Raw genomic sequence first — 27,729 nt, forward strand, 5'->3', positions numbered from 1 at the left:
GTTTCACATCTTGCTTTTTTCCTTTACAGCTCTTCTCTGTCGTCATATTTTTTAAACCCAATCAGCTTTCACGCCTGACAGGGTTGGATCTCGCTTACACATGGACCAAGTCTCGTAAGATTTGATGTTCAAAAGCTGCTTGAATCCAGCTCCACTGCTGCAAATATCATCCACTCATTTACGTTTTATGCAATCACAACACTGCACCACCGAACGTCTAAAATCTCACCAGGGGGAGCATGAACCTTTGCATTTTGCAACGGATTTAAAAATCCAACGAAACTAATTCTCCTTCTTATTTATCTTTTTGAGAGCAGAACAAGTTTGTTCAATCACAGCCAGCGATATCTGCATTTCAACCAACGCAGAGTCAGAGGAAAACATTGTAGGAAATGGTTTCCAAACCAGCAGCCTACACTGAGAGATGCCACCACGATTACCTCGCGGAGAAACAGAAGGCAGCGTGTTCCTGCCAAGGTAAAGGAAGCCGAGCCAGTCCTCAGTCCTCAGCTGTGATCAGGGAACGGGGCAAATCAAGAGTTCGTCTTTAGAAAAACCCAAAAGGGCAGAATCTGAATCTCAAACACCGACCTTATTTGACTGTATCGGTCGGGTTTACAAAGACGGGGCCCGTCCCAAAGAGATTATGAATAAAAATAAATACCAGAGCAAAAAAAAAAAACCTTCAGTTTTAAAAGCAGCCTTCGAGTAGTTTTTTCTATCTTATCTTTTCATCTCAGCATGATTTCAGTTCAGCAGCGACGGCTGGTAGAAAACACACAAAAAAACAAAACAACAACAGCTGCAACACTTAAAACAACAAAAATAATACGTTTATTGACCCGGAAGAGGCAAAACCAAACCTGAGTTCAAATGTAGTTGCAAGGAAAATACTAGAAAGCTGCGCCAGCACTTAGACGAGGTAAGTTTAAAACATTCAATTACAGCTTAACAGCAGAGATCCAACCAGATTACAATTAACTCTCTATATTTATTCCAGAAAAGTCATTTGGATTCCCAAACGAAGTCAGTAAGGCTTAGTTTTTAATGTAAAACGTATGAAATATAAACGTAGAAATGCGGTCAAGAGGTCTGTTTGCGCTCCCAGGTTCAATGTACAGTTCCACGCTCTGCAAACTCTGCAAGTTTATAACAAGTCCTTCGGTTCCTGGTGTAACTGTTGAACCAGCAGCTTCTAATTCCAGCTGTTTGCCAACAGCGTGTCCTGTGTCCTGGCAAACTTCAGACTCCACTGACTGGGCTTTTCTCTGTCTCACAGAGGGTCACGGACAGTTCACACCTTATGACAAACTTTATTCAGCGCCACCTCAAAACCACATCCTCTTCCAGTGGCGATTCCTTCTTAAAAAAAAAAAAAAAAAAATGACTGCAGTGTGAACCAACGTTATTTTAATCCCAAGAGAAACATTTTTTTTTTTTTTATTACTTAGAATAGGTCCTGTACATAAACGACAAAGACCACGTAACAGCTGCTCTTAAAAAGCCTGTCGACAGATTACAACCGCAGATAAAAATCCATATATATATTTGGCTTTAAAGATGTCAACATCCAGGTCAGAGAATATTTACTAAGTACAAAGAGGAAAACTAGGATAAAGACAAACCGTCATAGAACCACTCTGGACTACAACTACCACGTTTCAACCAATATAGACAAGAAACTAATAAAAAAAATACATTTACGCTACTGGATAGTTCTCCAACCAAACCAGAGACATTTTATTGTAAATAAATGTTTCTTCTCTGTGGATCCGACTGATCCAGCAATTATCCGTCTGTTTTCCCACTATAAGGTTATATGAGTCAGGTATGTGCAGCACGTTCAGGCGTCAGGAGGAGACGGCCTTTTTTCTGACAGGTAATAAAACTAATTGACACAGAGAACAATTCCCATCTCCATTCAGCCAAGGAACCGGTTCGACTCAGCCTCAACATCCACAGCCAGAAATATTTCGATCAACGAAGACAAAGAAGCATGTCAAAGAAAACACCGTGAGCTCTAATTAATACTGAAACTATTGGTTAATTAATAAATGAATCGATACTCAATTACATTCTCTTGATCCAGCTTATTTAATGGGATGATTACATAATCTGAGAGTCATGAATGACTAGTTGGAACAAAACAAAACAAGTACGATTTAACAATAACTCACACCTGAGACACGTCTTTGAGACTTGTTTGATTGTTTTTTTGCACAATCACCGTCACTGACTACATTTTAAAATTCAGCAATTATATTATATTCCAATTTTTAGCATTTTTTTGTTTTTTAAATTCCCTGATCTGTGGAGCTGCAAACTACTCATCCATGGCCCCGGAGTCTCACTTGTATCCATTTCTACCTGAATGTATAACACACACACACACACACACACACACACGTCTTATATTGAAACATTACAGTAGCCGACTCATTTGTAACACAACTACTGTTACAGCTGACAGTTTTATGCCCCCGGGCCCTTGTTTATTCCTGTAACAGTAACTTTATGAGCGCACATCCACCGTTCTCAACCCTTCCACACTCACAATATTTCGAATGCCGGCTCTATTCACTCACTCTTTGTATTCATTGCCAGTCTCCCATGTTACCTGCATCACTCGTACTTGAGCCTGTTTATCATGTTTGGATGCTGCATGTGTACTTTCATCAGATGTGTGTTCAGAAGCCTGTTATTTAGTCTAGACTAAAACAAGGTGTTCCAAAATAAATAAATAAATAAATAAAATGTTGGTAAAACATAAAGCAATTTAACAGTGAGAGTAGTAGCTGGGTTTACATACGTATAAAATCGATCTTCATTTGACAAATACGATATCTGATCTGATCGAATTTTTAGATAAAGGTCATTTCCTGCTTCGTGTAGTTTGCAGCCTCGTGATATTGCACAAGATTTAGCCCACAAGACCCAACGCAGAAACTACAATTATGGCTGCTAGCCAGCGTCCAGCCACATTGTTGGTGGTAACTGTCTGCAACTTTTCAGCCTATTCTGCATTTTCAATCATGCCATTTCCTACATCCTCTCATTAAAAACCCGGCTACGAGAACATAGCGAGATTTCTGACAAGACTGAGCCAGAAATGGCGTATATTTAAAACATCTATCAGAGGATTTAATCGAATCAGACTGTTATGAATCAGAAAAATACATGTAAATCTTAATAAAGTTATTCCACTTGCGATGGAGATCTAAAATATGACAGAAGCTTCAACTCTAAGCGAACTGTCAGGTCTGAGAGTTTCAACAATGACGACAGCAAAGAGCTGCACAAAACGAAAAAACACAAGAAGGATGTGAAACCAGAAGGAAAAATATTGTGGAAACACCACAAATCTTTGACATTAGGTTTTGTGCAAAATCTCTGTCATAACTAAGGCTGAGTGTGTGAGTATCACCACTGATTTCCTAAACAACATTCTCCCTCAAGTTTCTCGTCTTTCATGTGTCTTTTCTTTTGTCCGGCTCTTCTCTGACGTCACACCTTTGAAATCCCATCAGCTCTCGGGTGTGACAGCGCTCTCAGAGTCGGAGCTTTTGTCAGATTTTTGGATCTGACCTCTAAATTTGGGCTTTTAAGTTGTTGTTCAAAAGCTATTCAGCAGCAGTGCACATTCAAATGAAATTACATTTCACTGATTTTCCGGCAGCAGCTATATAGAAACTGGGATAAAAACAAAAGATAATAATAAAAAAAGATAAAATAAATTAAATAAAAGAAATAAGTGTCCAAACCAGAGAAATAAATACTGAACAAACTATCAGAGGACCCTCCACAATTCGCACACGGCTGAATCAATGTCTTCCTCGGTTATTTCAAACAAAAGCCAACAATTATGAAGCTAAATCTTAGTGCGGGAGTTTTATGTTTTATATTAGAAGCCATTCACACGTGTACTTAATGAACTGGCAACTGAGCGAATAAGACGCCTACAAAGGAAACACTTGTGCAGCTGTGTGATAGAAATGGGGGCGTCATCTTGAGACTGTACAACATGCAACGTGCACATCAGGGCTTCATTCACAAACAACAACAACAACCCAAGGTCAAACACATGGCCCACGGGCCCAAAACCGGCCCACCACAGTTTCTAAATCTGGCCCGTGGCATGAATTTGCATTTGCAAACACTTTTTTCAAAATGTTTCAATAAAAATAAGGGCTTTAATTCGTAATTTTTCCACTGTTTTTTTGCCCACACAGCAACAATGCGCTGAACGTGCACAACTTGAGAAACTCAGGTTGTTTTGTAAAAGGACACCTCATTTAAACGTAAACATTTTGACACCTGAACCACTTTGCACGAGTTATTCATAGGGTTATTATGCTATTATGTTACTGGTTAGTCCGGCTTGAGATCAAACCTGACTGTATATGTGTCCCCCCCCTCCCCTCCTTCCCTCCCCTCCTGAACTAAAATGACTTTGACACTGCTGCCTTCCTGTGGGTATTTGTCAAGTCTTGAGATCCTGTTTCACTGCAGCTCAAAACAAATCACTGCATCCCAGAGAAAAATCCATCCGTGTCACATCTGCACCCAAGTCCCTTCCTCTCCTCCTTTCCTCTTTTTTTCTTTTTGACAACACAAAGTCTGCAGCAGATCTGCAGAATGAATGCATGAAGAGAAACAAGAAGTGCACCCACAGATGAAAGTCTTGTTACTTCCAGCTGAGGCTACACACGAGCACCGACGAATGGAAATTAACTAGAGAGGGGGGTGGGGGGAGAGAGAAATACTTAAAATTTAAAAATGTGTTTACCCTTGAGACGGTGAGATCTGTCATGAGCTGCTCAAAGGCCCTCGTCTCCTCTGCTTGCTTCTGGTTGTGCAGCGCTATCTTTTCGCTGAACTTCCTGGGGTTTGAGCCACCTGTGCCCGGGGAGCCGGACATTGTGCGGGCCGCAGTTTATTTATGTTTTTTTAAACAACTTCAGTGTAAAAAAAAAAAAAAAAAAAAAAAAAAAGATAAGGGGACGGTTATGGTGGGAGTCTATTACGCAAAATCTCTCAATGAGCGACGGAGCAAACCCATGAGAGCTGTAAAAGAAAAAGCCCTACTACACCGAACCCTTAACGAGCCGAGCTAGCGCGGCTAAGCTAACGTCAAACGCCAAATAAAAGTTGGGACTATCACTTTTACGTGCTCCCTACGTCTCCGAAACGAGTTTAAAAACTTGCGAGACGAGCGGCGCGTCGTTTATGACCAGTCAACGGCACGATTTAGCTTCACTTTGACACATTTTTCGGCGAACCACTTGTTTGAATGTAGCGTTGACATGGCGTTAGCCGTCATTGCTAACGTACCGTTGGAGGTGAACGGCAGCAGCTAAAGCTAAAGTTGGCTAAGCTGCTGTCAGTGCCATCGCGACTATTTCATTTACATTTATTTATTTATTTATTTTTTTTTGACAGACGCACTTTTAGACACCGCGTGCCCTCCGTGGGGCATCTAAGCCAACATTAAAAGCCAACTTGTAGCGGGTATTGTGGTCCAAGCTGACGTTGGAGAAAACGAGTTAGCCTCGTTAGCAGTTGCTCGGTGAAAAATTTCAACAAGTGTCCGCTGGTGTTTGCACGGATTTAACTGGGATAAAGAAAAAAAAAAATACCCCCCCCTCCTTCCTTCCTTCCTCGGGGTTCCGACAAAAATGTGCAACAAGCAGCCTCCGGGTATCCACGCGTGATGCAGGGGATCCACAATTTTCACTCTGAAGTTGACATAATCTCACGGAGTGTTAATCCACGCAGAGATCCTCCACAAACAAACTCCGCGAAGATAAACAAAAGCTTCTCTCCCCCCCTCTCTCCCTTCGTCGGAGCAGAGTAGTTGTTGTTGTTGTTGTTGTTGTTGTTTCTTTCTGGGTCTCCTCTCTTCTTGTCCGTGTGTTTTTTCCTTTTTCTTTTTCAGGTGATTTGAACCTCCGGGTGACAGAGCTGAGGGACATCAACTCAGATCCGCAGGCTTGTTATCCTGACACTGAGCGAGAGAAAAAAAAAAAAAAAAAAAAAAAAACATTACCTCGTTAAACCCGGTCGGTGCCTGCGGCGGCCGCAAGAGGGCGACAAAGACACCGCGTCACCACCGAGGCCACGGAAGGGATTACAAATAATATTTAATATTTAATCTTTAATACACCTTTATTATTTTATTTTTTTCCCCCCTAAAATATGTGTATATGTGCTGCTTTTGGGAGTCAGAAAATAAAGCAGTTTCATTCGAATGAATGCACACGGATCAGGCATAACATTATGACCACCTTCCTCATATTGTGTACATCCAAAAAAGTTGTGACTCAACACAGAATGGACACGAGCCTTCCCAGGGTGTCCTGTGGTGTCTGTTTGTAGGGAGCCTTCGGGTCTTATGGGCCTCTGTGGATCATCCCACAGACACTTGATCAATTTGGAGGCCGGGTCAACACCTTGTGCAAGTTTGGAGAAGAAGTTTCTCCACTCGTCCGAATGTCTTCTCACAACTACAAGTCCTGTTGCCTTTTGGATTAACATGACCTAGATGACTGAGAACCTGCACATACTCCTTGTTCCTCATGTGTTTTGAGTTGTTCCTAAAGTGTTTTTTGTGTACGTGTCAGGTTGCATCCTGCTGGGGACGTCTGCTGCTATCAAGGAGTGTCATTTCTATGGAGTGGGGGGGGGGTCTGGTCTGGTCTAGGTGGGTGCTACATGTCTATGTAACATCCACACATCCAGAGCAGAACACTGAATTGTCACAAGACGCTCAATGTCGTTTACTTCTCCTGTTAGTGGTCATAATGTTGTGGCTGCTGCGGCCCATGAGCTTAACAATTAGTTTTAACACTCGTGGTTTAGATATTTTAACGATGCTTCTTCAGTGCTTCTCTCTGCGGTTCAATAAAGTTTGAATTCGACTTTAGTTCAATCACTAAAAACTGGGTTGTCAAAATAATAGTGTCACTTCACGTACACGTGTCGTTACAACACAACATCACCACAAACCACAGCCTCCAGAATGAGTCAACAGCTCTCAGTTATTTCAAACCAAAGCTGAAAACCCGAAACCTTTGTGGAAATGAGATTTAATGTACGACTGTGCATCGTATTTTATATAAACTCACTACAGTCTCAATTTCAGTATGAACTGACATAAAATGGAAAAAAAAATTATGCTTCCTTACAAGATCAGCCTGCACAAGATCTGAAGAAAAAATATATATATTGATAAATAAATAAATAAATAAAAAGGCGCACTGCATTGGTAGAGCTTTATTCTAAAACAGGTACGGTACATTTTCTTGGCCGTGATCAAATAACAAAGCGAACAGCGTCTCTTCTGTTTCTGAATAAGTGTCGGTCTATGATCAGACTTTACACGAGAGAGAGAAAAAAAATAAAAAATCAACATCTGTTCATTAATTCTGCACCGGATCTCGATTTCAGGCCTCTTATTAGCAGATTTTATCAAACAATGGAAAGACTGGATAGTGTAGAGCGACATCTACTGGACCACGAGTTACTGTTAATACTGCACATCCTCGAGCTCACATCAGCTGCAGATTAATTCAGACCGACAACACATAAAATATAAATAAGGGCGACTTTGTTGGAGTATTAAGACATTAAAAAAAAAAAGAAAAAATATCTCTGTATTCAAGACATGATTTGTTGAATAAATCTGTGATTCACTTAAACAAAATAAACAAGAAAGAGGAAGATTTCTTTCCCAGTAATATCAGAAAATACATCTGCACAGGCTTATTTTACTATCATTTCTGTTGCGCTGTGGGTCCGCGATTGGTTTTAAAGTCAAATGTTTGGAGCTAAACACCAAGTTCAAATCAAGAGGTGAGAAACGGTTCATCGTGAAAACGCGTGAAAAAAATAATTTAACGACAAAACAAAATAGACCACAGAGAATAGGAGAAACTTTATCTTGAGAAGCAACACACACAAAAAAAAACATCCAGAACCAGAGTCCAAGACGAGTCGTGTCGTGCACCGAGGGCACGCGAGCGCTTTGATATAGATGATGTTTAGAAAGGCCAGCTAACAGCTAAAAATCTTTTTACATAAAACGTACACTTTTATAATTAATCAAAAGCCCATGCACAAGATACTCAGAATATTTAAAGCCAAAGAAATAAAAATACACATATACCTCTGACTGAAGGGAAAAAAAAAAAAAACTTGCAGGATAAAGCACATATGCTGATCCATTTAATAAAAAATAATGCACATAAATTTGCATAGGCACATTGGAGAAGTGCAGTAGGGGGAGGATGGTTCAGGTCGGGGCTTTAAAGCAACCCCTCCGCGGGGGTTTTGTGGTTTTAAATTCAGTGTCTGTGGCCCTTTTTTCTTTTCTTTTCTTTCTCTTATTTCCCGTAAAATTTCTTGTTGAGCAGGAAAATGAGCAGGTTGACGTTGATGGTGGCCCGCTCGAAGAGCTTCATCACCGCCACGCCTTCGTACTGCAGCTGGAGGAGATCCTGGGAGACGAGGAAAAACAAAGAAAGAGAGAGAGAAAGAGATGAGCCACGAGCGTCGGATGCTTCGCCGTTGAAAACCGCTGTCGGGGAAAACTGATGCACAAACTATACCTGGTATTCTAGCTGTAATGTCTCCAAGTGCACGCCCATGAACTTAGCCTTGACTTCGAACACTCCGACCGTCTCAGCTGGAGAAATCTCAAAAATAGCATTCTTGAACCTGTGATGGGGAAAGAGGAAACGGGGGGTAAGACAACCAGGGGCGACTGTTACCACAGAGAAACGAGTGCTTTTAAAGAACAGGTTTACTGCCTTAAAAAGACGCTTGTGTTCCTCTAATAACCTGAAACACACCAGATCTCACCTACTCGGATGTAGAAGTGGAGGCGTGAACCTTTAATAACCGTGTAAACTCTGCAGTGCAAAAGATTCAACGTTGTGGGAACACGTTTTTTCTATCTGGTGTCGATGTTGTGTGATGTGTGTGAGGGTTTTTGCACGATCGCAGAGGGGCTTTGTTCATTTGTTCATTACGCCTCTACCCTCTACACTCTCCACTGGCTGTGCATCACCTTTCAGCTGCAGAAGCTCACCATGTCTCATCTTTTTAATTAAATAAATCTTTATTTTTGTTTCTCCATCATGTGCCTGTGGAGTCGTAACAGACTAAACCTATAATATAAAGTTGACAATGAAACAATAAAAATCCTCTCTGAGCTTTGAACAGAATAACTGATCAGGTTGAAGAAGTGTTCTCATCGTAGTCTGTGTATTTGTCCTTTTAAGTTATTTCGGTGCCAGTCTGGTGTTGAACCCTAAACAGCGTCATGTGCGTTAAAGAAGAACGAATGTGCACGAAGAGCAGAACTCACTGGTTGGGCTGCAGGTCCTCTATGGAGATCAGCACTCCCTTTTCATGGAGGCGAGAGGCCGTGTATTTCTGCGACACCTGTTTACTCTTCTTGGGTTTGTTGTCGCCCGGTTTCTTTGACAACCTGAGGACGGAGAGAGACAGAAGCGTACGTTTAAACCGGCTCTCAGGGCGTCAGTGGTTCTTCAGGGCTCGTTTTAGAGCTGCTTCTGTGCAGCCCTTTGAATCTATGATGAATTCCCTGCAGAGGAGCAGGTTTATTTTAATTAATCAGCATGTAAAAAAAAAAATAAAAAAAAAGATGATTTTTAAGATCTGACTTGAGGGAAATTAAACCATCTCTTCTGTATTTGCATTTTGAGAAGCTTTTGATAAACGAACCTTTCTGTTCCACGCAGCACAGAATGATTTGTGACTAACAAACACCTCATATATAAAAGGAGGAAGGTCTCCAAGTCTGGTGAGTCAAATCACACAGCGCTGACTGTCAAGTCTAACCAACCAGACAGCAGCTGTCCTTATTTTAATGTCATCTGGATTTCCACTGAGTAAAAGAGCCACCGATCGCAACATAGATAGACAAGACCGAGAGGAACTGGTTTGGACTGTGGGCAGATTTAAATTATCTTGAATGTTTAACCTTCTGAGACCCCAGCATTTGTTTGGAATTCATCTTAATTTCAGATAAGATTAAGATCTTTAGGTGGACACAGAGATTATTTCACTGTATATTACAATTTAAATCATCAATGTGAAGCAAAAAACTGTTTAATTTAACGCAAAAGCAGAATTCGAAATGAACGTCCAATGTCCTCAAAGGAATAATTATGAATTTGTATCAAACTAGAAAAGTTAATAAGAATAAATAAACAAATGTATTGACCCTTCGCTACCAGTACATGGTTATGAGGACAACAGGTCTAAACGCAGCAGAATAAGAAGCTGCAACAAACCAAAAACCTAATGTCCCCGTATGAGGACGCAGGGTCTCAGGAGGATAAAATGAATTGTGGGAATAAGTCTCACAGCCTCAGTGGATCATCACTTGATCAGTTTGGGATCTAGTGGATTTAGAGGCCAGGTCAACACCTTGTGCTGTTCGTCCTGTTTTTTTGTGGCTGCATCCTGCTGGTGTCATTGCTATGGGGTGTCTGGTCTGGTCTGGTCTGGTTTGGTCTGGTCTAGGTGGGTGCTAACATATTTCATGACGCTTGCTCTACAGATGATGAATGGACTGGACATTTCACTCACTTGCCCTTGCTGGCCAGGTTGTCCATACATGTCTTGATGTACTGATTGTAAGAATCAATCTGCACGTTGTAAAACTTGGTCTTTGAGTTCAGGGCGGAGTTGGTCTGCTGCAGCTTCACCAGCTCGGCTTTCCTACGCTGCCGATACCGCCTCTGGTTCCTGATGTCCTGTGATGCACAAAGAAACAAAGACACTGAGGAGACCGGTCTTGCCATATGCAGAGGTGCTTGTTTTAGCTTCATGTCTCTACCTTGGCTATGTCGTTGATGAGGTCCTGGTAGCGGTTCTCGGGGTGAACCTTCCCCAGCTCCGCCAGCCTCTGCAGGTTGCTCTTGATCTTGTCCTTCTTGCCCTGCAGGGTGAGGCTGTCGTCCACCACCGGCTTCACCTGCTTCATCTTCTCTGGAGTCTTGGCGTCTCTGATGGCCCTCCTCTGCATGGCGCGCTGGTACTCAGCTTCCTGATGAAACATCGTCACGGATAATTAGTTTAATTTAAATGAATTTTAAGCATGTAAATGTAAATAAACAGCTCCCAGTGAACTCAAATGATACGAGTGACTGTGTTAGACGTCACTAGTTTTATTGTAAAATTCCCCATGAACTCAGCTTCCCTTGTTGAAAAGAGGATGTTGCCTAAGAGGCGGTGAGTGCAATTCTGAAATCAGTGCAGTTCTGAAATCACCTATCAAACTAGCCTTTGTCTTTACGCATTTCTTAAAAAGCAAGTTCCTGTTTCGAGCCATAAGGCAATCCAGTAGTTTTCCACTCAACTTGAGAAAACTTGCAGTGTCGTCATGACTGAACCCTGCTGAGGTTCTGGTTTGTTTACGTCGTTTTGTTTTGTTTGTACTTTCTAACCTGTTCAGTGCTGGCGGTCGAATCCAAGATCTCAGTCAGAGTCTCTCCAGGCTGGAACCGGATCACGTCCACAATCAGCCTCTTAGTGCTGGAAAAGGAAACAAAAAAAAAAAACTTATCAATGTTTCTGCAGAAACCCTGCACCGTTATTCCAGTTCCATGGCCTTAAGTATGGACTCACTTGAGCAGGAGGGTCCTGGCGTCCATCTCAACATTGGCTTCACCGGGGACGTCGAATTTGTTGGCGAGTGTGAGTGAAACCTCGGTCTTCCCCATCAGCTCTTTGTTGGGGTCGTCGGCAGGAAGAGGATTTTCACCTGAGCGACAGAGAAGGAAAGGAACCAGATTATAGGACGCTCATCTCATCTGCTGGTTTAACCTCCTGAGACCCAGCGTCCTCATACGGGGACGTTAAGTTTTAGGTTCGTGGCAGCTTCTTCCGCTTTATTTAAACTTTTATTCTCATAACTAGATACTAGTTGGTGTAAAAAACATGATCATCACATAACAAAAGTGGACAAGATTCAAAACTTCATCAGATTTTGCAATAGAAACTTGATAATTTATGCTTATTAACTTTTCTAGTTCAATATGACGCTAATTCCATCAATAGTAACAAGCTGTGATTTCACTAATTGGCAAGTACTCGATATTCATTTTTATTATTTATTTCTGCAATTTGCAATTGTGCTTTTGCGCAGCCATGTTCAGACATGAAATTGATCATATTTTGTTACATATTGGTGACTTTATTACAATATTGAGTGAAATAATCCCTGTGTCCACACATGAGGATGTATTTTCTTTCCAAAAACTACTTCCTGTTCAAAGACAATGCTTAGTTTTTACAGTTCTTAGGTCCTACTAATCCCATATAAACAGAAATGGAGATATTAAAAATGCATAGCAAACAACAGCTCAGGTCTGAGGAAGTTAAAACAAAGTCTAACTAATTTAATCCTAAACTTTTCTTTCATTAACTCATTTCTACAACTCATTTGCATATTTGACTGAATCTTTGGATGGTGATGATATCTGAACATGAATCAACTTTATATTAACTACGTAAAATGACTGAAAAAATATTTTGGTGTATTTTACAGTTTTAGTTTGGCGCAAGTCCCGCCCACTAACACAGAGGGGGCGGAGCTTATGACCTACAGGTCCTCCAATTAAAAATAAGACTGAAGAATAAAAAAAGATCCTTCTTCTAATGCTGCTTTTTAAAAAAACAAAAAAACTACAGAAGACTTCCCCCCCTCCTCCACTCCACTCACCAATGAGGGACTCCACAGTGGGAACCTCGCCCAGGTCCTCCAGCAGCTCGTGGATGGGGTCATTGTGCTCCGGGGCGATGGCGTCCTGATGGTCCAGCAGCAGCTAACAGGACAGAGACACCCAGTCACAATCTAATTCATACTGTAGCAGACAAGAGCCTCCTCGGGGGCGCGGGGGGGTTGTTTTGGCTTTTCAGCCGACAGTGGTAACGGTTTGAGACCGAGGTCTGGTTCAGACTTTGCTTTAATTATCTGTGTTCACACCTGCAATTAAAATGTGTCTCCACACGCGTCCTCACCACCACTTTCTCCTGTCTCCTCATATGCGAATAAACATCAGATTTTACATTTAGAATATTTTAACAGCTGCTGTCTCTAATGATTCTCTACATACTGTGCTCTGCAAGCTGTGCAGTCCTTCTCACTTATTAAGTTATTATTGAAATAAACTTTGTATTGTTCTTTTTTCACGATAACCGATCCCTTGTTCGCACCACGGACTGGATATAAATATGAACCATGTGTTGCCACTTCCTTGCACTGACCAACTTGCCAACTCTGCAACTTTGCAGAGCTGTGATAATAATAATGAACCAACCACACCACAAATGTTGGATTTTACACAGTACTCAATGTGGCAACTGTCGGTTGTCACATCCTGTTTCTAACGCGCCAAATAACTAAAACTTAACTTATCCAAAAAAACTTGATGCTTGAACACATATCCACTTATATTACCTACATAAAATAACTGAAACTGTCCTTGAATTTTTTTTATTTTTATTTTTTTATGTGTGTTTTAGTTTGGTTTAAGTCCCGCCCACTAACACAGAGGGGGTGGAGCTTATGACCCATACTGCAGCCAGACACTAGGGGGAGCTCTACTAGCTTTGGCTTCACTTTTGAGGAGCTGTCCATCTTTATACAGCCTCCTGTTTTCACTCATTCAAAAAATACTATTTTAAATCGGTTTTATGTTGTTTACTTGTGTTACATTGTTAGTTTATGTAGGTTTCATGGGTCCAAACTCACTGTGTGAGTGTTGACGATCTCTCCGATGGAGATGTAGATGACGGGTTTGGTGACCGTGACCAAGTCAGAATACTGATCCACGTTGAACCTGTCTTCGAGCGGGGGAACGTCACACGCCGCCAAAAAGAAGCGTCTGCGAGGGAAGACGAAAGGGAGGAAGTCAGACGAGCCCAGAAAAACAACCCCCCGGACATCATTTGAAAACTTTCCACACTCCTCAGATGCCACTTCTGCTTCCTATTTTTTGAACGTGTCAGACCTGAACTTCTGGTAGGAGGAGCTGAGATATTCATTGATGGGGTTGAGGTGGGCGTTGTCCCCCAGGAACATCTTGTTGGAGGCGGCGTGCTGCAGCATCTTGGCGACAGAGCCCAGGTTTCGTCGCTGCTCGGTGTTCAGCTGACCGCCCGCAGACATCTCGATGATGTCGAAGGCGTCGGGAGCAACGATGGCCGGGTTCATGTAGCGGTAATACAGAAGATTCCCCACAATCTGCAAGAGGACACGAGTCACTCACTTAAACTAGTGTAAGAACGTTAAAGGTTTAATTAAAAGGACAATTATTATTATTATTATTATTATGAATGAATTGAGGAGATTCACAGGTTGTGGTGTTACTGAAAAATGGGGAAAAGCTATTGAAGGACACAGCAGGAGGAGGAGGAGGAGGAGGAGGAGGAGGAGGAGGAGGAGGAGGAGGAGGAGGAGAGCCAGGGGAGTGTCATGGCTCACCTTCAGAGGCAAGGAGGACACCGGTAACTTGAAAAGAGATGGAGCTGGAGCTTGGTTGGCAGAGGTGGACAGAGAAGAGCGGCAGCAGTGAAGGAAACAAAGGACGGAAACGTGACAGAACCAAGAAGAAGATGTGAGTCAGAGCCAGAGAAGAGAAACAATAAAAGGCTCAGTTCACCCGGTTACCGACACTAGTTTCTCCTACGATTCTACAATTTAAAGCGAGACACTACAGGTTTATAGGATAAAAAAAAAAGTTAACCAATAGATCATTCATTACTTACATAAATGCAATATTCTTTTTTACTACAAGTTTTCTGTGAATTTATATTTAAATATGCAAAAGAGGAGTTATTACTTAAATATGCACTAATTTACACACATTTCCAGAACAGAAGTCTAAATAATGTATAAAGTGAGATTCAAAATTCTCGTTTCCTTTGGTTAATGTATTAGATTTCCAGGTATTTATAATGTAAAACACAACAAACTGCCAATAGCAACAAAAAACAAACAAAAAAAACAGCCTTTAAAGTTTTAAGTTGTAAAATCATGTCAAATCCTGTATATTTTTTATTGGAAACCACTATGAACCAAAACCAAATCTACTCAAATCCTTCAAAACACTATGATATAATCATACCAAATCATATCATATTTACGGCCGGATGAACTCAGATGAGCCTGACTTCCCCTCTCCTCTCCTCTCCTCCCTTCCTTCCTTTTCTTGCTAATTTGAGCTTCTTAGACTTCACACCTTTTTTTTTTTTTTTTTTTAAATGTCCCTGGCAGATAAACACAGACTGGCAGAATATCCGGTCACGTGACACTGTCAGAAATCAACACCAACTTATGAGAGTTTAGGCCTTTCTACTTTCTACTGCCTATAGAAAGGATATGAGCATATTTGGACGTGACAGACTTCTGCAGGAGACAAGGAGCTTCACAACAGTAGCTCATATACGGGATAGAGACAAGGCTCAAGGTAAAAAGACGACTTTTAGAGAATTAGGAGGAAATTAGAGACAACACAGACAAAGTGTAGTGAAGTGAACACATGAATGTGGATTTTGATCTTTTTTTTTCTAAAAACTAATTTGATAGAAGATATGTTAATGAAGCAAAAAGTCTCAAAATTGTGGGGTGAGAAAGTGTTTTTGTAGCCGTGTCTCGCCTTAAAAGAACAGATAACAACGTTCATGACAGTGAGGTGGTATCGTTTGTGAAATGTGTGACCCGACCCGATCCAGGTGGAGGAGGGCTGACGTTCTAAGCCTACAAAATGGAAATGTGCGAACCTTGAGCAGCTCATCCTCGGTGGAATCGGGGAACTTCTCGTGGAGCGTGTCCTTCAGCACCTTGGAGATGAACCGCATCCCGTATCTGACACACACAAGAAACAAAAATCATGAAACCCCTCCTGAACGACTGAAGCCTGTTGAAATAACGTGTAGGAGAGAGGATTAAATGACGTACGGGATTTTATCCACCGAGACGATGATAGCGGACAGGAATTTGTCGGTGATGGTCTTCATGTTCTTGATGGAGGCTTCCAGTCTCGTCCTCACCTCCTCGTGGCTCATAGCCTGCTCCGGAGTGACGTCATACGGCAGCTTACTGGTTTGGAAGAAACATTCAGACTTTATTAATACGCCAACTGGCCACTATTATACTAGTCTTATATATTTTACTACTATTCATGTGTACATCCATCCATCCATCCAGCATATAAGTCCAGAAAATCAAAACCGTGACTTTGAAACGATGCATATTCACAATTAAGATTTAATTCATCCTAAAATAATTAACATGATGATGTCACAGTGTTTTTTTAATCAGTTAAACCATGCAACCAGCTCACCTGGCCTCCCCGGTCTGCGTCTCCATCTGGTTGACCCAGCTCTTGTAGATGTCCACGGGGTCGGTCTTGATGTTTAGCGTCTTGTCGTCTATGATCTCCTTGACGACCGGCGCCAGGATCTGACGCAGCGCGTTCTGTCCTCGTGCACCTCTGTGGAAGCTCACCACCATCTTGATTACCGTCGGGTTTCCTGTCACGATCTCCTTCATCTGGTCCACCTTCGACCTGGGGACAAGTAGTTAACAGTTAGTCACCTCCTCCTCCTCCTCCTCCTCTCCTCTCCTATTATAGCGTGGATCAGTTCTCACTTGATCTCCTCCTGCAGGGCCGTCTTGAAGAGCTTGAGCAGCAGATACTCCTCTCGCTGGTTTGAAGCGTAGTTGTACAGGGTGAAGATCACAGAGTCCATGAACTTTGTGGATTTATTCTGTGGCATCTGGAAGATGAGCTTGGCGAGATACGTGGGGTTGGTCTGAAAGGAATCAGAAATCCAGTTAAATGTAGTTACAGAGCTGTATTGGGTATTTTTTACATTTGCCTTTAAAAACCAGGAACGAAAACAAGAAAAACTGCTGTTGTTTTAGTTTGATTTTTAAATCCAAAAAAACTAAAGAATTTTTTTTTAAAAGACCCCTCCTTTATTTCTGTAGTGTAAAACTGAAAAATGTAAGTTAATATTTTACTTAATTTTCTTTCTACTAAAGTTATTTTAAAAAAAAAAATAAATGAACCAGGAAGTAGCCTAAATCTGCACAGATATGGGTCATTATTTTCAGCTCCTGGTGTTTCTACAGATTCACAAGACAACAAAAGAGAAATTCAGATGACATAACTTGTCCAAAATTACATCTTAATATTGTCCCAAAGACACGTACGTGCTCCATTTAGGACAGAAAAGATTTGAAATCACTGACTGATGGAAATAACTTCTTCTTCACCTCTAAAAGTGTTTGAAAATGGCCTCTTCCATTCATATGTTACTAAGCTCTTTTATATGCAGTTTCATGTTACTAATGTGCGGTGACTTTTGTCTCTTATCAGCGTGAGAAATGCCGTCACACAACTTGTTCTAGGAACTATGCTGATTAACATCTTTCAGGGGAAATACCAATGTATGAATTCACTCGGCTGCAATTCTTTGCATCCTTTTTCTTGAGAGGAATGTTGATTGATGTATACTGTCCCTGCTTAAATAAATCAATAAAATGAAATTTGAAATTTAAATTGAGAGACCTGCATGTAGAGTAGTGCAACTTTAGACCGACAACACCTTGTTCGCTCGAGTCTTTGAAACCAAAAAAACTCCAAATAACAGACACAGATCCTTTTTTGAACTACTTCACCTTCACCACACCTCACAGTGATGCAGAAACATTGACAAGGGTCCCGTCTGAGTGTTTTTACCTGTAACAGATAAAAGAGGTACTGGTAGGCCTCCAGCTTGACCCTCTTCTCCTTGCTGAGCGCCTTCAGGCCGCCCCTCTGCTTGTTCATCATCATCATGTCGGACAGCTGGCCCTTGTTCTTCTTGGTCAGCTTCTTGCTGTGGGACACCACCTCCTGCAGGGTGATCTTGTTCTTCACCAGCAGGCCGATCTTGATGTCCATGAGGTTCAGGTCGTTCTCCAGCTGCTGGTTGGAGCGGATGTTGGTGACCACCTCCTCGCGGAGCCGCATCAGCTCCAGCTCCTCCTGGAAGTCCTGGTCGCTGTGGTCCAGCAGGTGGACGAACTTCCTGACCACCGCCATCGGAGGATTGTCGGCGCTGACTGCGGACGGATCGGAAGGGAATGAATGTCAATGCAGCCGCAGGGATCAAGACACCGGACGTTCGGTTTGATGTGTTTTATACTCACTCAGCGTCTTGTAGTCGTCCCTGGCCTTGTTGGCTCTGATGAAAGCCTGAATCTTCACCACGTCATCGATCTGCAGAGTAAAACAGCAAGCACTTGGTTGATCGATAGCACCAGAGGGATCCACAGTTAGTTAGAGAGGAAATGACTCCACATTGTGTTGGATGAGCCATGTGGGCCCCAGACTTATGGTACGTTTCATTTCCCTCGGAGGGTGGAAGTTGGAGCTGAGAAAGACGTCGCACCTGAGTTATCGGCGTTTCAGTTAACAGAAAACTAGATGACCAAGTCTATGAAAGCTTGTCTGAATATAACTTGGTGGAAACTGTTCAATATTTACTTTTTTGAGTGAAGAGTGAAATTAATGTGTTTTTTTTTGTTTTTTTTAAATCTCGATATTAACTAATATTATTACTATAATGTTGAACTAAACTTAGGCTATTTAAGTTCCACAAACTTTAAATGGAAAAGACAACTTGAACCAACTCATGAACTCATAAATTACACTATAACAGCATTTCAACACATGCATGCAGGAAAATACTGTCTGTACGACCGGTTCAGTGCAACAAAAACTAATCAGAAGTGCAAATAAACGGAATATTTCAAGAGCTTCTAACTACTGTTTACACACGGGGGCGGCCATCTTGGAAACTCAACCCGAGGGTAGTGAGGATTCTACGACTTTCTGAGTAGAAAATACGACTTTTGGGGGCGTTCAAGTTGAAAATTTCAACTCGGAATTCAAAAATTCAGACTTCTGAGTACAAATGAGACTCACATGATCCTGGAAGTACTTGAGTCGATCCTTGTACTTCTTACGAGCTTGATGCATCCGAACCATGGACTGGATCTGAGGAAAGAAAGAAAACGAAAAAGGAATCATTAACTGGATTCACACTGCTGATAATACGCAGATTAGTGGAAGTGTTTAATAATTTCACCTTGACAGCCTCATCACTGTGGTCTTTCAGATACTGTTTACGATCCTTGAACTTCTTCCTCTGTTTGTAGCCCTTCCAGTGAGCCTGAAGGAAAATAAGAAAAAAAAAATGCATCAGTGAGACTCAAAGTTTGATTTTCTTATATCAGACAAACTCAGGATGATGAGTGTAAAGACGCATTTCCCACCTGTATGCATGTAACCGCCGGGTCTTGGGACTTCAGGAAGTTCATCCGCTCCTTTAAGCCATTTCTCACCAGGTAGCCACGGCAACGCGCCTGCAGCTTGGTAATTAGATTCTCATTGGCCAGCCACAGCTGCTCTCGGTTATAGGCCGTGGTTACCCCAGAAACAACCCCCTGACAGGGACAATAAAAAAAAAAAAAAAGTTAAAAAAAGAAAAAATGCTTTGAGGACGCAGCATAAGATGAGAGAGGTAGAGATTCCCACCTGGATGTCCTCCTTGTTGAGCTGGCTGTTGTTTTGCAGGAAGTTCTCCGGCTCCACCCAGGTGCCCTCCTTGGTCTTCAGGTTGTAGTAGTAGTTGTGTCCTCCCTTCACCCAGTGCTTCACCCAGTCACTGCCGTTATCACCTGGACAGACACGATCGAGATTTTAAAACATCTGGAACATCGTTTCAGCTCTTTATTGTGTCGACGGCTGCTTTCACATCTACGTTTAGATCCGATTCAGGGAGGAAATTGGGCCGTTGAGACAAAGTACCGACATGCGCTGAACGCTATGTTCCTGCAGAATGAAATGGATTTCAGGAAATTGGGAAATAATCTAATTAAAAAGATGGAGCATCAGGAGCGACCTGTCGACCTGTAGCTGATGCGCCAGACGTCATGTATATGAACAACATATTCAGTCAGAGCATCTGGCCACAGGGTCCAGGATGAATCTGCCAGGTGCAAGATTTTCTAATTGCTGTAATGCTAGGAGAGATGATGCTAATTTCACTTTCACGTTGACCCAAGAGAATTAAAATTAAAAATATCATGAAAAAATGTAGGATGTAGCGACACAGGACGACCAATACTAAGCTAATCTCTTGGTTGAAAGTCACACGGTTGTGTGGTGGCTGCATTAAGGGGACTCCAGGCTAAGCTAGTTAGCTTGTGGAGGTTAGCTAGTGCTTTACTTCCGATCTTGGCAGAGGGGGGAAGTGTTGGTTGAAGTGTAGTTGCATGTCCCATCACCTGCTGCTGTTGGCTAGGCTAGTTAGCTGGTGTTTTCTTGCTGGTTGCTAGTTGGTAGCTGACTGCTAGCCTGCTGGTTGTTTTTTTTTAGTTGGACTAGGCTTCTAAATGTGTTTTGCCTCGGATCATTACACAAGGGATTGTAACATCTAATCCTGAGTATTAATGAACGCTTGAGAAACTTTTTCGTTTGTTGCATAAAAGTGGTTTCAATAGGAGGATGAATGAATCACCCAGTGCAGCTAGCTGGTCTAGCCTTCTCCAAAAAGATAAATAAATATGTTTACAGTGTGTACTTAGATCACTGAACTAATAATTTATTAAATGGTATATTTCAGTTAATTTAACTCCTCTTTCACCGTGCATCATTACTCTACGTGTTCCTCCTCACCGTCTTTCTTTTTCTCCTCTTTAATCTTGGACAGGTCGTTCTGGTAGGTCTGGCCACACTCGGAGGTGACTCCGTACAGTCCCGCTCCAGGGTTACGTAAAGCAGCCAGGGTCTTAGCTGCATCTCCGCTGTCCACCGCCTCGTTCACAGCCTGGATGGACTGAGAGACTGCGGACACAAGGACAACAGTCTCAAGTTTAGACTCAAAATCCAGAGGACACTCGTGAATAAAGTCGAGAGCGGCCTGAGTGGTCCTTACACTGCAGAGCCTCTTGGGTGTCCTGGTTAGCCTTTATGATGGCGTCCTGGATCTCGTCCAGCCACAGCACAGCAGACGGGTCCTGAGTCTCCTGGAAGCACAAAGGTAGATTTGTTCAGAAACTAACATTTTTTATACTTGTGCACTTTCTGTGAGTTGCTAAACTTAGTGAACTCTTGTTCTGACTAAACGTTTGTGGTAACTTCTGATCAGTCGCAGGAGTTTGATCCTCAGATCAGAACCAGTTTCTGTGTGAGATGTTGGTTGTTTCCTCTCATCAACTGATGCTACAACGTTTCTGTTGGATTAAGGTCAGAACTTTGACTTGTTCCTAAACATTCATCTGGTTCTTCTTTAACCGTTCTTTCAGAACCACTGGTTTTCTCGGGCTCGTTGTCTTGATGCATGACTCAGTTTCCTTCCTTCCTTCCTTTTCTCGTTTGTTAGGTATTTCCTTTCTTCCTTCCTTTCCTAGTTCTTTTCTCAGTTCCTTCCTTCCTTCCTTCCTTCCTTCCTTCCTTCATGACGCAGTTTCTTTTCACATTCAGCTCATGGTCACATGTCTTTACTGGTAGAATTCAGTGATGACAAGCCGTCCTGGTCCAGGAATTGTAATTTTCAATAGAAAATAGAAAAAAGAATTGCATTGGAAAGAAATAGTTTTGCACCAGTGATTTGTGAGTTCCAATCATTTTTCTGTTGTGTGATCCCCATAATAGACAGAATGATAATAATAGCTATTGTGTTTTGTTTTTAATGGATTCATTGGGATAAACGTGGGTGTTTAATTCCTTCATTAGCTCAGCTGCAGAAAATGACAGAAACACCTCCCGTACGTCATCTCATCCAACCTCATCTACATTAATTCAACTATTTAACGTGAGCTGCAGTGGAGCAGAGACGCCTCCAGATGGCGCACTCTGCCTCCGCATCGAGTGCAGCCTGTTGCGGCCGCTTTCTAGGGCCTGGTGTAAAGCAGCCTCCCTCCTTTTTTTCGCGCGTGTTCCCGCCTTGGAGGAGGTGTGTGCGTGATGTGTGAAAGCAGTGGGCGGGTTAGACTGATACCCGACCTTAACATGTTCTTATGCAAGAGGGAGGGGAAAACAGGGGGCAGGCGTGTGTGTGTGTGTGTGTGTGTGTGTGTGTGTGTGTGTCGGGGGGGGGGGGCTAACATCTGCAGCAGAATGCATTTATAGTAAACAGAGCCGTACCTGGGAGACAGAGATGATAAGCGTTTGTATGTTTGCATTTGGCGCTTTAATTGCTATTTGTCGGGGGGGGTGACTCAGTGCAGCTGGCAGGAGGCGCTAGACAGGGTGTGGTGCTTCTCCGCCAGAGCAGAGCAGAGCAGAGCAGAGCGGGTGAAGGGACTGGGGCTGGGTGCACACATCATATGCACATCATGGGGATAGAGGAACTGAAAGTTGAGGGGGTTGAAGACATATTTTTGCATCATTCGTTTATATTCTTCGACACAACGGCTCTGTTTTAAGAAAAGAAAAAAAAAGACTTCTTTGGAAACCATGAGATCACTCATGTGTCTGCAGTTCACGCACACAAATGAAAGTTTAAACACGGAGTCAAGTGATAATCATCTGAAGAGGCACAGTGGACAATATTTAGCTTGTTAGTCAGTGGAGTCTGGGCAGGACTTCCTGCTGCTGCTGTTTATCTGGGCACAGCCCTGAGCCCACAGTCAAGCCTCCAGCCCGACTGTGACTAACCGCTCTAATGCTGCACAGTTAATGAGGCGACGACGCAAATTGAACCACGGGCTAAAAAACAAGCTTTTGTTGTTCCTCTTCAAAGTTCCGCTGACGAACTCGCGTCACCTGTAGGCGTCCGTCTGGCAGCTCTCAGCCACGTGGGTCCTCGGTATCCTTCCCTCATCCCTCGCTCTCTATCTCATGTGGGAAATACCTCATTGGCATCGCCCCAACAGGAAGGTCTAACCACTTCCCATGTCTTGAATTCACCTCAAGCGGCCGCATTCGCCAGTGAGAAACCAGAGGATTGGTGCTGCGTGCACCCGAGGGCCTAGCCTGCTTCATTTAGTGGTCAGCTTTGTGCCCTTTTATGGAAGCAAACGACTGAGGCTGGGCTTGTTATTTCCTACGCCTGTGAAATCAGTAGGAAAATAGCCCTCCCTGTTTTTCCTCTCCATGTTTTTTCCTCTTTTTTTTAAAAAAAAAATTTTTTTTTGAAGGGCGAGTTCCCAAATGATGCTTTCAAGATTTTAGATACGAGTGATGCCTTTTAAAAAAAAGGGGGCAGCGGAAAGTCCGAACTCGATAAGAAACTTCCGTCACCGTGTCTAAAAAAAAAAAAAAAATAAAAAATAAAAAACTAAACTGCGCCGTGGGAGGGAAACGCTGAACCCGTGAGGTTATATTTGGTGGGGATTAGTTTCACCGCCTCCTCCGCAGTCAATCTATAACCAGATCCTGCTCTTCGACCTGCAAACAGGAAGGCGGCCCCGCGCAAGGCGCCGTGCTCGTGACGTCATATGCAAACACGCTGCACAAATATAAGGAGCGTGCTCCATCAGCTCGCGTCCCTCCGGCGTCGATAGCGCAGGCAAATGAGTCCGCGGGAGCGAAGGGAAAGATCTCCCCGCTCGTCTGGGAGCTCACCTCGTAAAGGTTTACAGGGCAGAGAGGAGGCGACATGCATGGCCCATACATGTCCTGCATATTTGACAGGAAGTGAGCTGGAGGGGGGAGGAGGGGGAGGAGGAGGGGGGGGTGATCTCAGCATGATGTCAGCGTCTGCTGCTGCTGCTGCTGCTGCTGCTGTGGTCATACGAGGCTCAGAGAGGCTGAGTCACAAGGAGCCATCTGAAACTCCGATGACGAGATCCCTTTCACTAAACATTCACTAATAATCTGTCCGGCACCGCGATAGGGATTACAGTAAAACTTCAAATACCTCATTCAGCCGGCTTTTACTCCCGACATCACATTACATCATCATTATGATGGTTTTGAGGGAGGATCAATGTCTAAAGGGCGAATAGATTCTGGTCCAGTTTAAGGAAATGAAATAACATTGGGTGCAGAGGGTTAAGTTTATGTCAATACTTGTTCCAGTAACGCAAGACGCTGTGTGATACAATATCTTGCATAGATTGCGTTACACAAAGGTGAGGGTTGCACAATATATGCGCAGATATTTCACCTGTTTCTGACAAGTGTGAACACGACGCTGCAGCAGCCTCGACTCTTTTCGCAAACGCAATCCGCCCAGATCCTCTTTTGATTAAACGAAACAGTCTAATGGTGGTTTGCAGCTTCACCTCTCGTTCCTTCCTGTGGTTTGCTCCGTGCAAAGGAACTTGTTCTTCTCCGATTTAAGAAGCAAAATGAGGGGGCGACTCTCAGAGCACGGACGGCTGCGTTTGACTGAGACGCCGTCCGTGTGGAGAGGATCCGCTACGTCCTCGATGACGAACTGGAGGAACTCAAGCGGACATGGGGAGAACTGGTCGGTGCGTGAGGTTATGAATTTCAGACTGCGGTCTTGATAGACGGTGGTGGAGGCAAACATTCAGCTCTTTCTGAATGTTTGTACTTTTGAGAGCATCTTTGAAATGACGTATAATAATAATCAAATATTTTGATTCGAATTACTTCGAATTTCGCCAATTTGAGGACATGCATTATCCACAGGGCAAATCAAAAACTAGCTTAGCTTCATTTCAAGTGCTAAACTGAAAGTGCACGTTAATGAGAACTTCCTGCGGATGTTTCACAATAAGAGCATTATTATGAAATGACACCCAGTGAAACAGCACGGGCCTCAGAATTTGAAATGGATGCAGATCGTGCAACTGCAAGCGAGATCTCTTAATAAAACACAGCAAATTACACTTGTGAAACATGTGATTAGGTCGATAAAGGTCTCAGTCACATTTCAGTAAAAGAATCCTGTTTCTATAAATGTCATATCATCTTTTCTAAAGGATTTTATTTTCACGGACCGCTTGCAATCACACCACGGACCACTAAGGGTCCGCGCACCCCCGGTTGAGGATCACTGATACACATAACTGGTAAATTGGACTGGTTTGGGTGATGCAAAACTAAATTTTAAATGTAATTAATGTGCAAGCTTTATCTGATGTGAGACCTTGATAATATTTTGGAGCTACAAGAAGAAACCAAATGTCTGAGCTGCAGCGACTAAGCAGTGAAAATCTTTAAAATGCATTTCTATGCAACCTGAGTTCAGTGTTTGAGCTGCAGTGAAAAAAAAAAAAAAAAAAAGGCTTCGACTAAAGTCTGGCCCGTTTGCATGAAGCGTTTGCATACTGTAAAAGTAATACTAGATACACATGAAAGAAACAAATGGGACCTCTAACACTTATCAGCAGGCGATAACGTGTGAACATCCTTTTCCTACATCCAGCTTCGTGCGGCGCAGGGATGTGTCTTACGTGAGCCTTCTCTCTGCGCGCCTCCAGCAGCTTGTCGTGGTAGTGCTGAGCCACGGACGGGTCCACGTCCGTGAGCTTGGCCGACGGGTTCTGCAGCATGGCCAGGGTCTTCAGGGGGTCCCCCTCGTCCAGGGCCTCGTTGATCTGGCCGATGGCGGCGATGCCTGCAGGCGCACGAGAGCAGACGCTCATTAAGGAGGATGAGAGCAAAGTGTGTGATAACGGGTCAAAGATGAGGATTAAAACTACGATTCATACGAGGACTCACTCACTGAGTCAGAATTAAATGCTACAGCACAACTCATGAGTTTAAACTACTTCTAATGTGACACTGTGAGTATTTAAAGATGCTAACGATCAGAATCTGTTAGCTTATCTGGCAGCCATCTTTATCACTTTCTATTTGCATAAAGTTGTAATCTAGAAAATAAATGTGTATATATACTATATATACACTTACTCAAGGGAAAACAAATGCATTCTATTACATCAGTCCTGCACTAAATCTTCCTATGACGTTCCTATTATTTTGACAAACCCATTTTAAATGAGTGAACTCGCCTAAGCAGCAAATTAATTCAGTCCAGTCTAACAGCACCACGAACACATCCTCCAAAATGGTCATTTAGTTGAATTAAATGAAACGTTTCTGACGCTGACAAATAAATATGAATATTGCATTCGTTTTCACTAGTGTTCCTAATGTTTTGGCAGGTGAGCGTATAATCATAAGCTAATAAATAGCTGAGAATCATTTTAATTAGTGTACCTAATGAACTGGCACATGAGTGATTATGGGCTCAAATTAGAATCAGAATATTTCCAATGTTTGTAGCTTTAAATCAAACCTATAAAATAGTTTTAAAAACTTCGCGTGTGCAGGAAACTGTGTGAACGTGAGACTGGAGCGTGATTAATTGTTTGCTGGTGTAAATGTCAGCGTCTTACGTTCGTGCTCCTCCTGCACGGTCAGGTTGACCTGGTCGATACAGGCCTGGATGTCGTTCCAGGTCAGGTAGTCGCTGCCCTCCTCTCTGGCTGCAGCCTTGAGACGCATCAGCTCATCCATGTATCTGCAGGGACACGAGGGGTCACGTGAACGTCCCGCCGCCGCGGATACGACCCTAAAACCATCCGGCTTTGTGACGGCGGGTTCGCTCACCTCTGCGCGTACTCGTCCTCCACGTTGCTGAGGCCGGTGACGGAGCTGGAGAGCTGCTTCCAGAGGGCGGCTCGGTCTCCTCGGTTCAGCGCTTCGTTCATCAGCACCACCGACGACAGCATCTCCACGGCAACGAGCAGCTCGGGGTGGGACAGGATGCCCTGCAGGGAAGAGGGAGGAACTTTAATATTCAGAACAGAACCAGTATTTTTCAATATTAATTTAGCTCTTCAGTCAATGAGAGATCTTAAAATAGAAGTTATCGTCTTAATTTCCCAGGGCTTTTCAGAGCTCATCTGTAGGAGGAACCTGGAGAGAATCAATTTATTTAAAATGACTGATAAAAAAAAAGCAGCACACAGTAACTATTATTATCTATTTCTTGCTTTAACTGAGCAAATCCAAATTAATTAAGGGAAACTTTTGTGTTTTTGGGTCGTATCTGCTACAATGCTACTGACAAATCTGTGTGTACAGGATTATTATAACAAACTTCTGATGATCAGCTGATGCTGATAATTGGTTTCATTTGTTTCCAACATGTTTTACATTTTTACTGCTGCTGCTGCTGTAAAATACTGAGAAATAATATACAAAATTATAAAATATATTTTAATATTTTAACCCTTTCTTATAAATCTCTCATAAATATTACCTTTTTACACTAATTAGTATATACTTGTGTAATGTTCATCAACAGCGTTCACTTTACTTTGAGTATGTCCCAGAAAAAGTATTTCAAAGTATTGCGATATATGTTTGTGCTTTTACACCTCATATGCATTTAAATTCCAAATTCTATAATCTTACATGCTGTATATTTGTATACAGTATATCCTGATGTACTGTTGTTCTCATATCCTTCAATATATTACATAATATTTATCTGCATACTAGTGATTCAAAACATCAGCAGATGTTCATACAAGTGCATAAGGAAAATGAGCCAATATTACATTTCTAGCTCAGAGTCCACCTGTTCAGAGGTGTTTATGTGATGAGACCGTGACTAAGGAGGTTTTGTTCAGTTCCTGGTTTAGTTGAAATAAATCAGGCATTTGTCTTTGTGAGGAGCTCAGAGAAAGAGTTGGAAAAGGTTCCATCT

The 27,729-nt window shown here is 42.5% G+C and overlaps 2 protein-coding genes across 4 annotated transcripts in view; both read right to left on the reverse strand.

The window, feature by feature from the left end:
• Window positions 1–5,997, reverse strand: part of crtc3 (CREB regulated transcription coactivator 3) — a 45,165-nt gene extending 39,168 nt beyond the window's left edge. For all 3 annotated transcript variants that reach the window (XM_047580760.1, XM_047580761.1, XM_047580759.1), the window contains exon 1: window positions 4,787–5,997. In XM_047580760.1, coding sequence (XP_047436716.1) covers window positions 4,787–4,918 — 132 coding nt within the window. In that variant the 5' untranslated portion in view covers window positions 4,919–5,997. The remainder of the gene's footprint in view (window positions 1–4,786) is intronic.
• Window positions 5,998–7,257: 1,260 nt separating this feature from the next.
• The window catches only part of iqgap1 (IQ motif containing GTPase activating protein 1), a 57,391-nt gene continuing 36,919 nt past the window's right edge, over window positions 7,258–27,729 (reverse strand). The window contains exons 13-37 of the mRNA XM_047580036.1: window positions 26,625–26,785; window positions 26,411–26,535; window positions 25,463–25,626; window positions 21,028–21,118; window positions 20,769–20,936; window positions 19,626–19,768; window positions 19,364–19,534; window positions 19,177–19,260; window positions 19,014–19,085; window positions 18,236–18,305; window positions 17,784–18,148; window positions 16,688–16,851; window positions 16,380–16,604; window positions 15,995–16,135; window positions 15,817–15,901; window positions 14,046–14,278; window positions 13,787–13,919; window positions 12,755–12,857; window positions 11,659–11,794; window positions 11,478–11,565; window positions 10,868–11,077; window positions 10,618–10,784; window positions 9,368–9,490; window positions 8,607–8,715; window positions 7,258–8,495 (exon numbers count right to left, since the gene is read on the reverse strand). Of these exons, the coding sequence (XP_047435992.1) occupies window positions 8,382–8,495; window positions 8,607–8,715; window positions 9,368–9,490; window positions 10,618–10,784; window positions 10,868–11,077; window positions 11,478–11,565; window positions 11,659–11,794; window positions 12,755–12,857; window positions 13,787–13,919; window positions 14,046–14,278; window positions 15,817–15,901; window positions 15,995–16,135; window positions 16,380–16,604; window positions 16,688–16,851; window positions 17,784–18,148; window positions 18,236–18,305; window positions 19,014–19,085; window positions 19,177–19,260; window positions 19,364–19,534; window positions 19,626–19,768; window positions 20,769–20,936; window positions 21,028–21,118; window positions 25,463–25,626; window positions 26,411–26,535; window positions 26,625–26,785 (3,645 nt within the window). The 3' untranslated portion in view covers window positions 7,258–8,381. The remainder of the gene's footprint in view (window positions 8,496–8,606; window positions 8,716–9,367; window positions 9,491–10,617; window positions 10,785–10,867; window positions 11,078–11,477; window positions 11,566–11,658; window positions 11,795–12,754; window positions 12,858–13,786; window positions 13,920–14,045; window positions 14,279–15,816; window positions 15,902–15,994; window positions 16,136–16,379; window positions 16,605–16,687; window positions 16,852–17,783; window positions 18,149–18,235; window positions 18,306–19,013; window positions 19,086–19,176; window positions 19,261–19,363; window positions 19,535–19,625; window positions 19,769–20,768; window positions 20,937–21,027; window positions 21,119–25,462; window positions 25,627–26,410; window positions 26,536–26,624; window positions 26,786–27,729) is intronic.

Source organism: Mugil cephalus, chromosome 3 (assembly GCF_022458985.1).
Source record: "Mugil cephalus isolate CIBA_MC_2020 chromosome 3, CIBA_Mcephalus_1.1, whole genome shotgun sequence".
Lineage (NCBI taxonomy): Eukaryota > Metazoa > Chordata > Actinopteri > Mugiliformes > Mugilidae > Mugil > Mugil cephalus.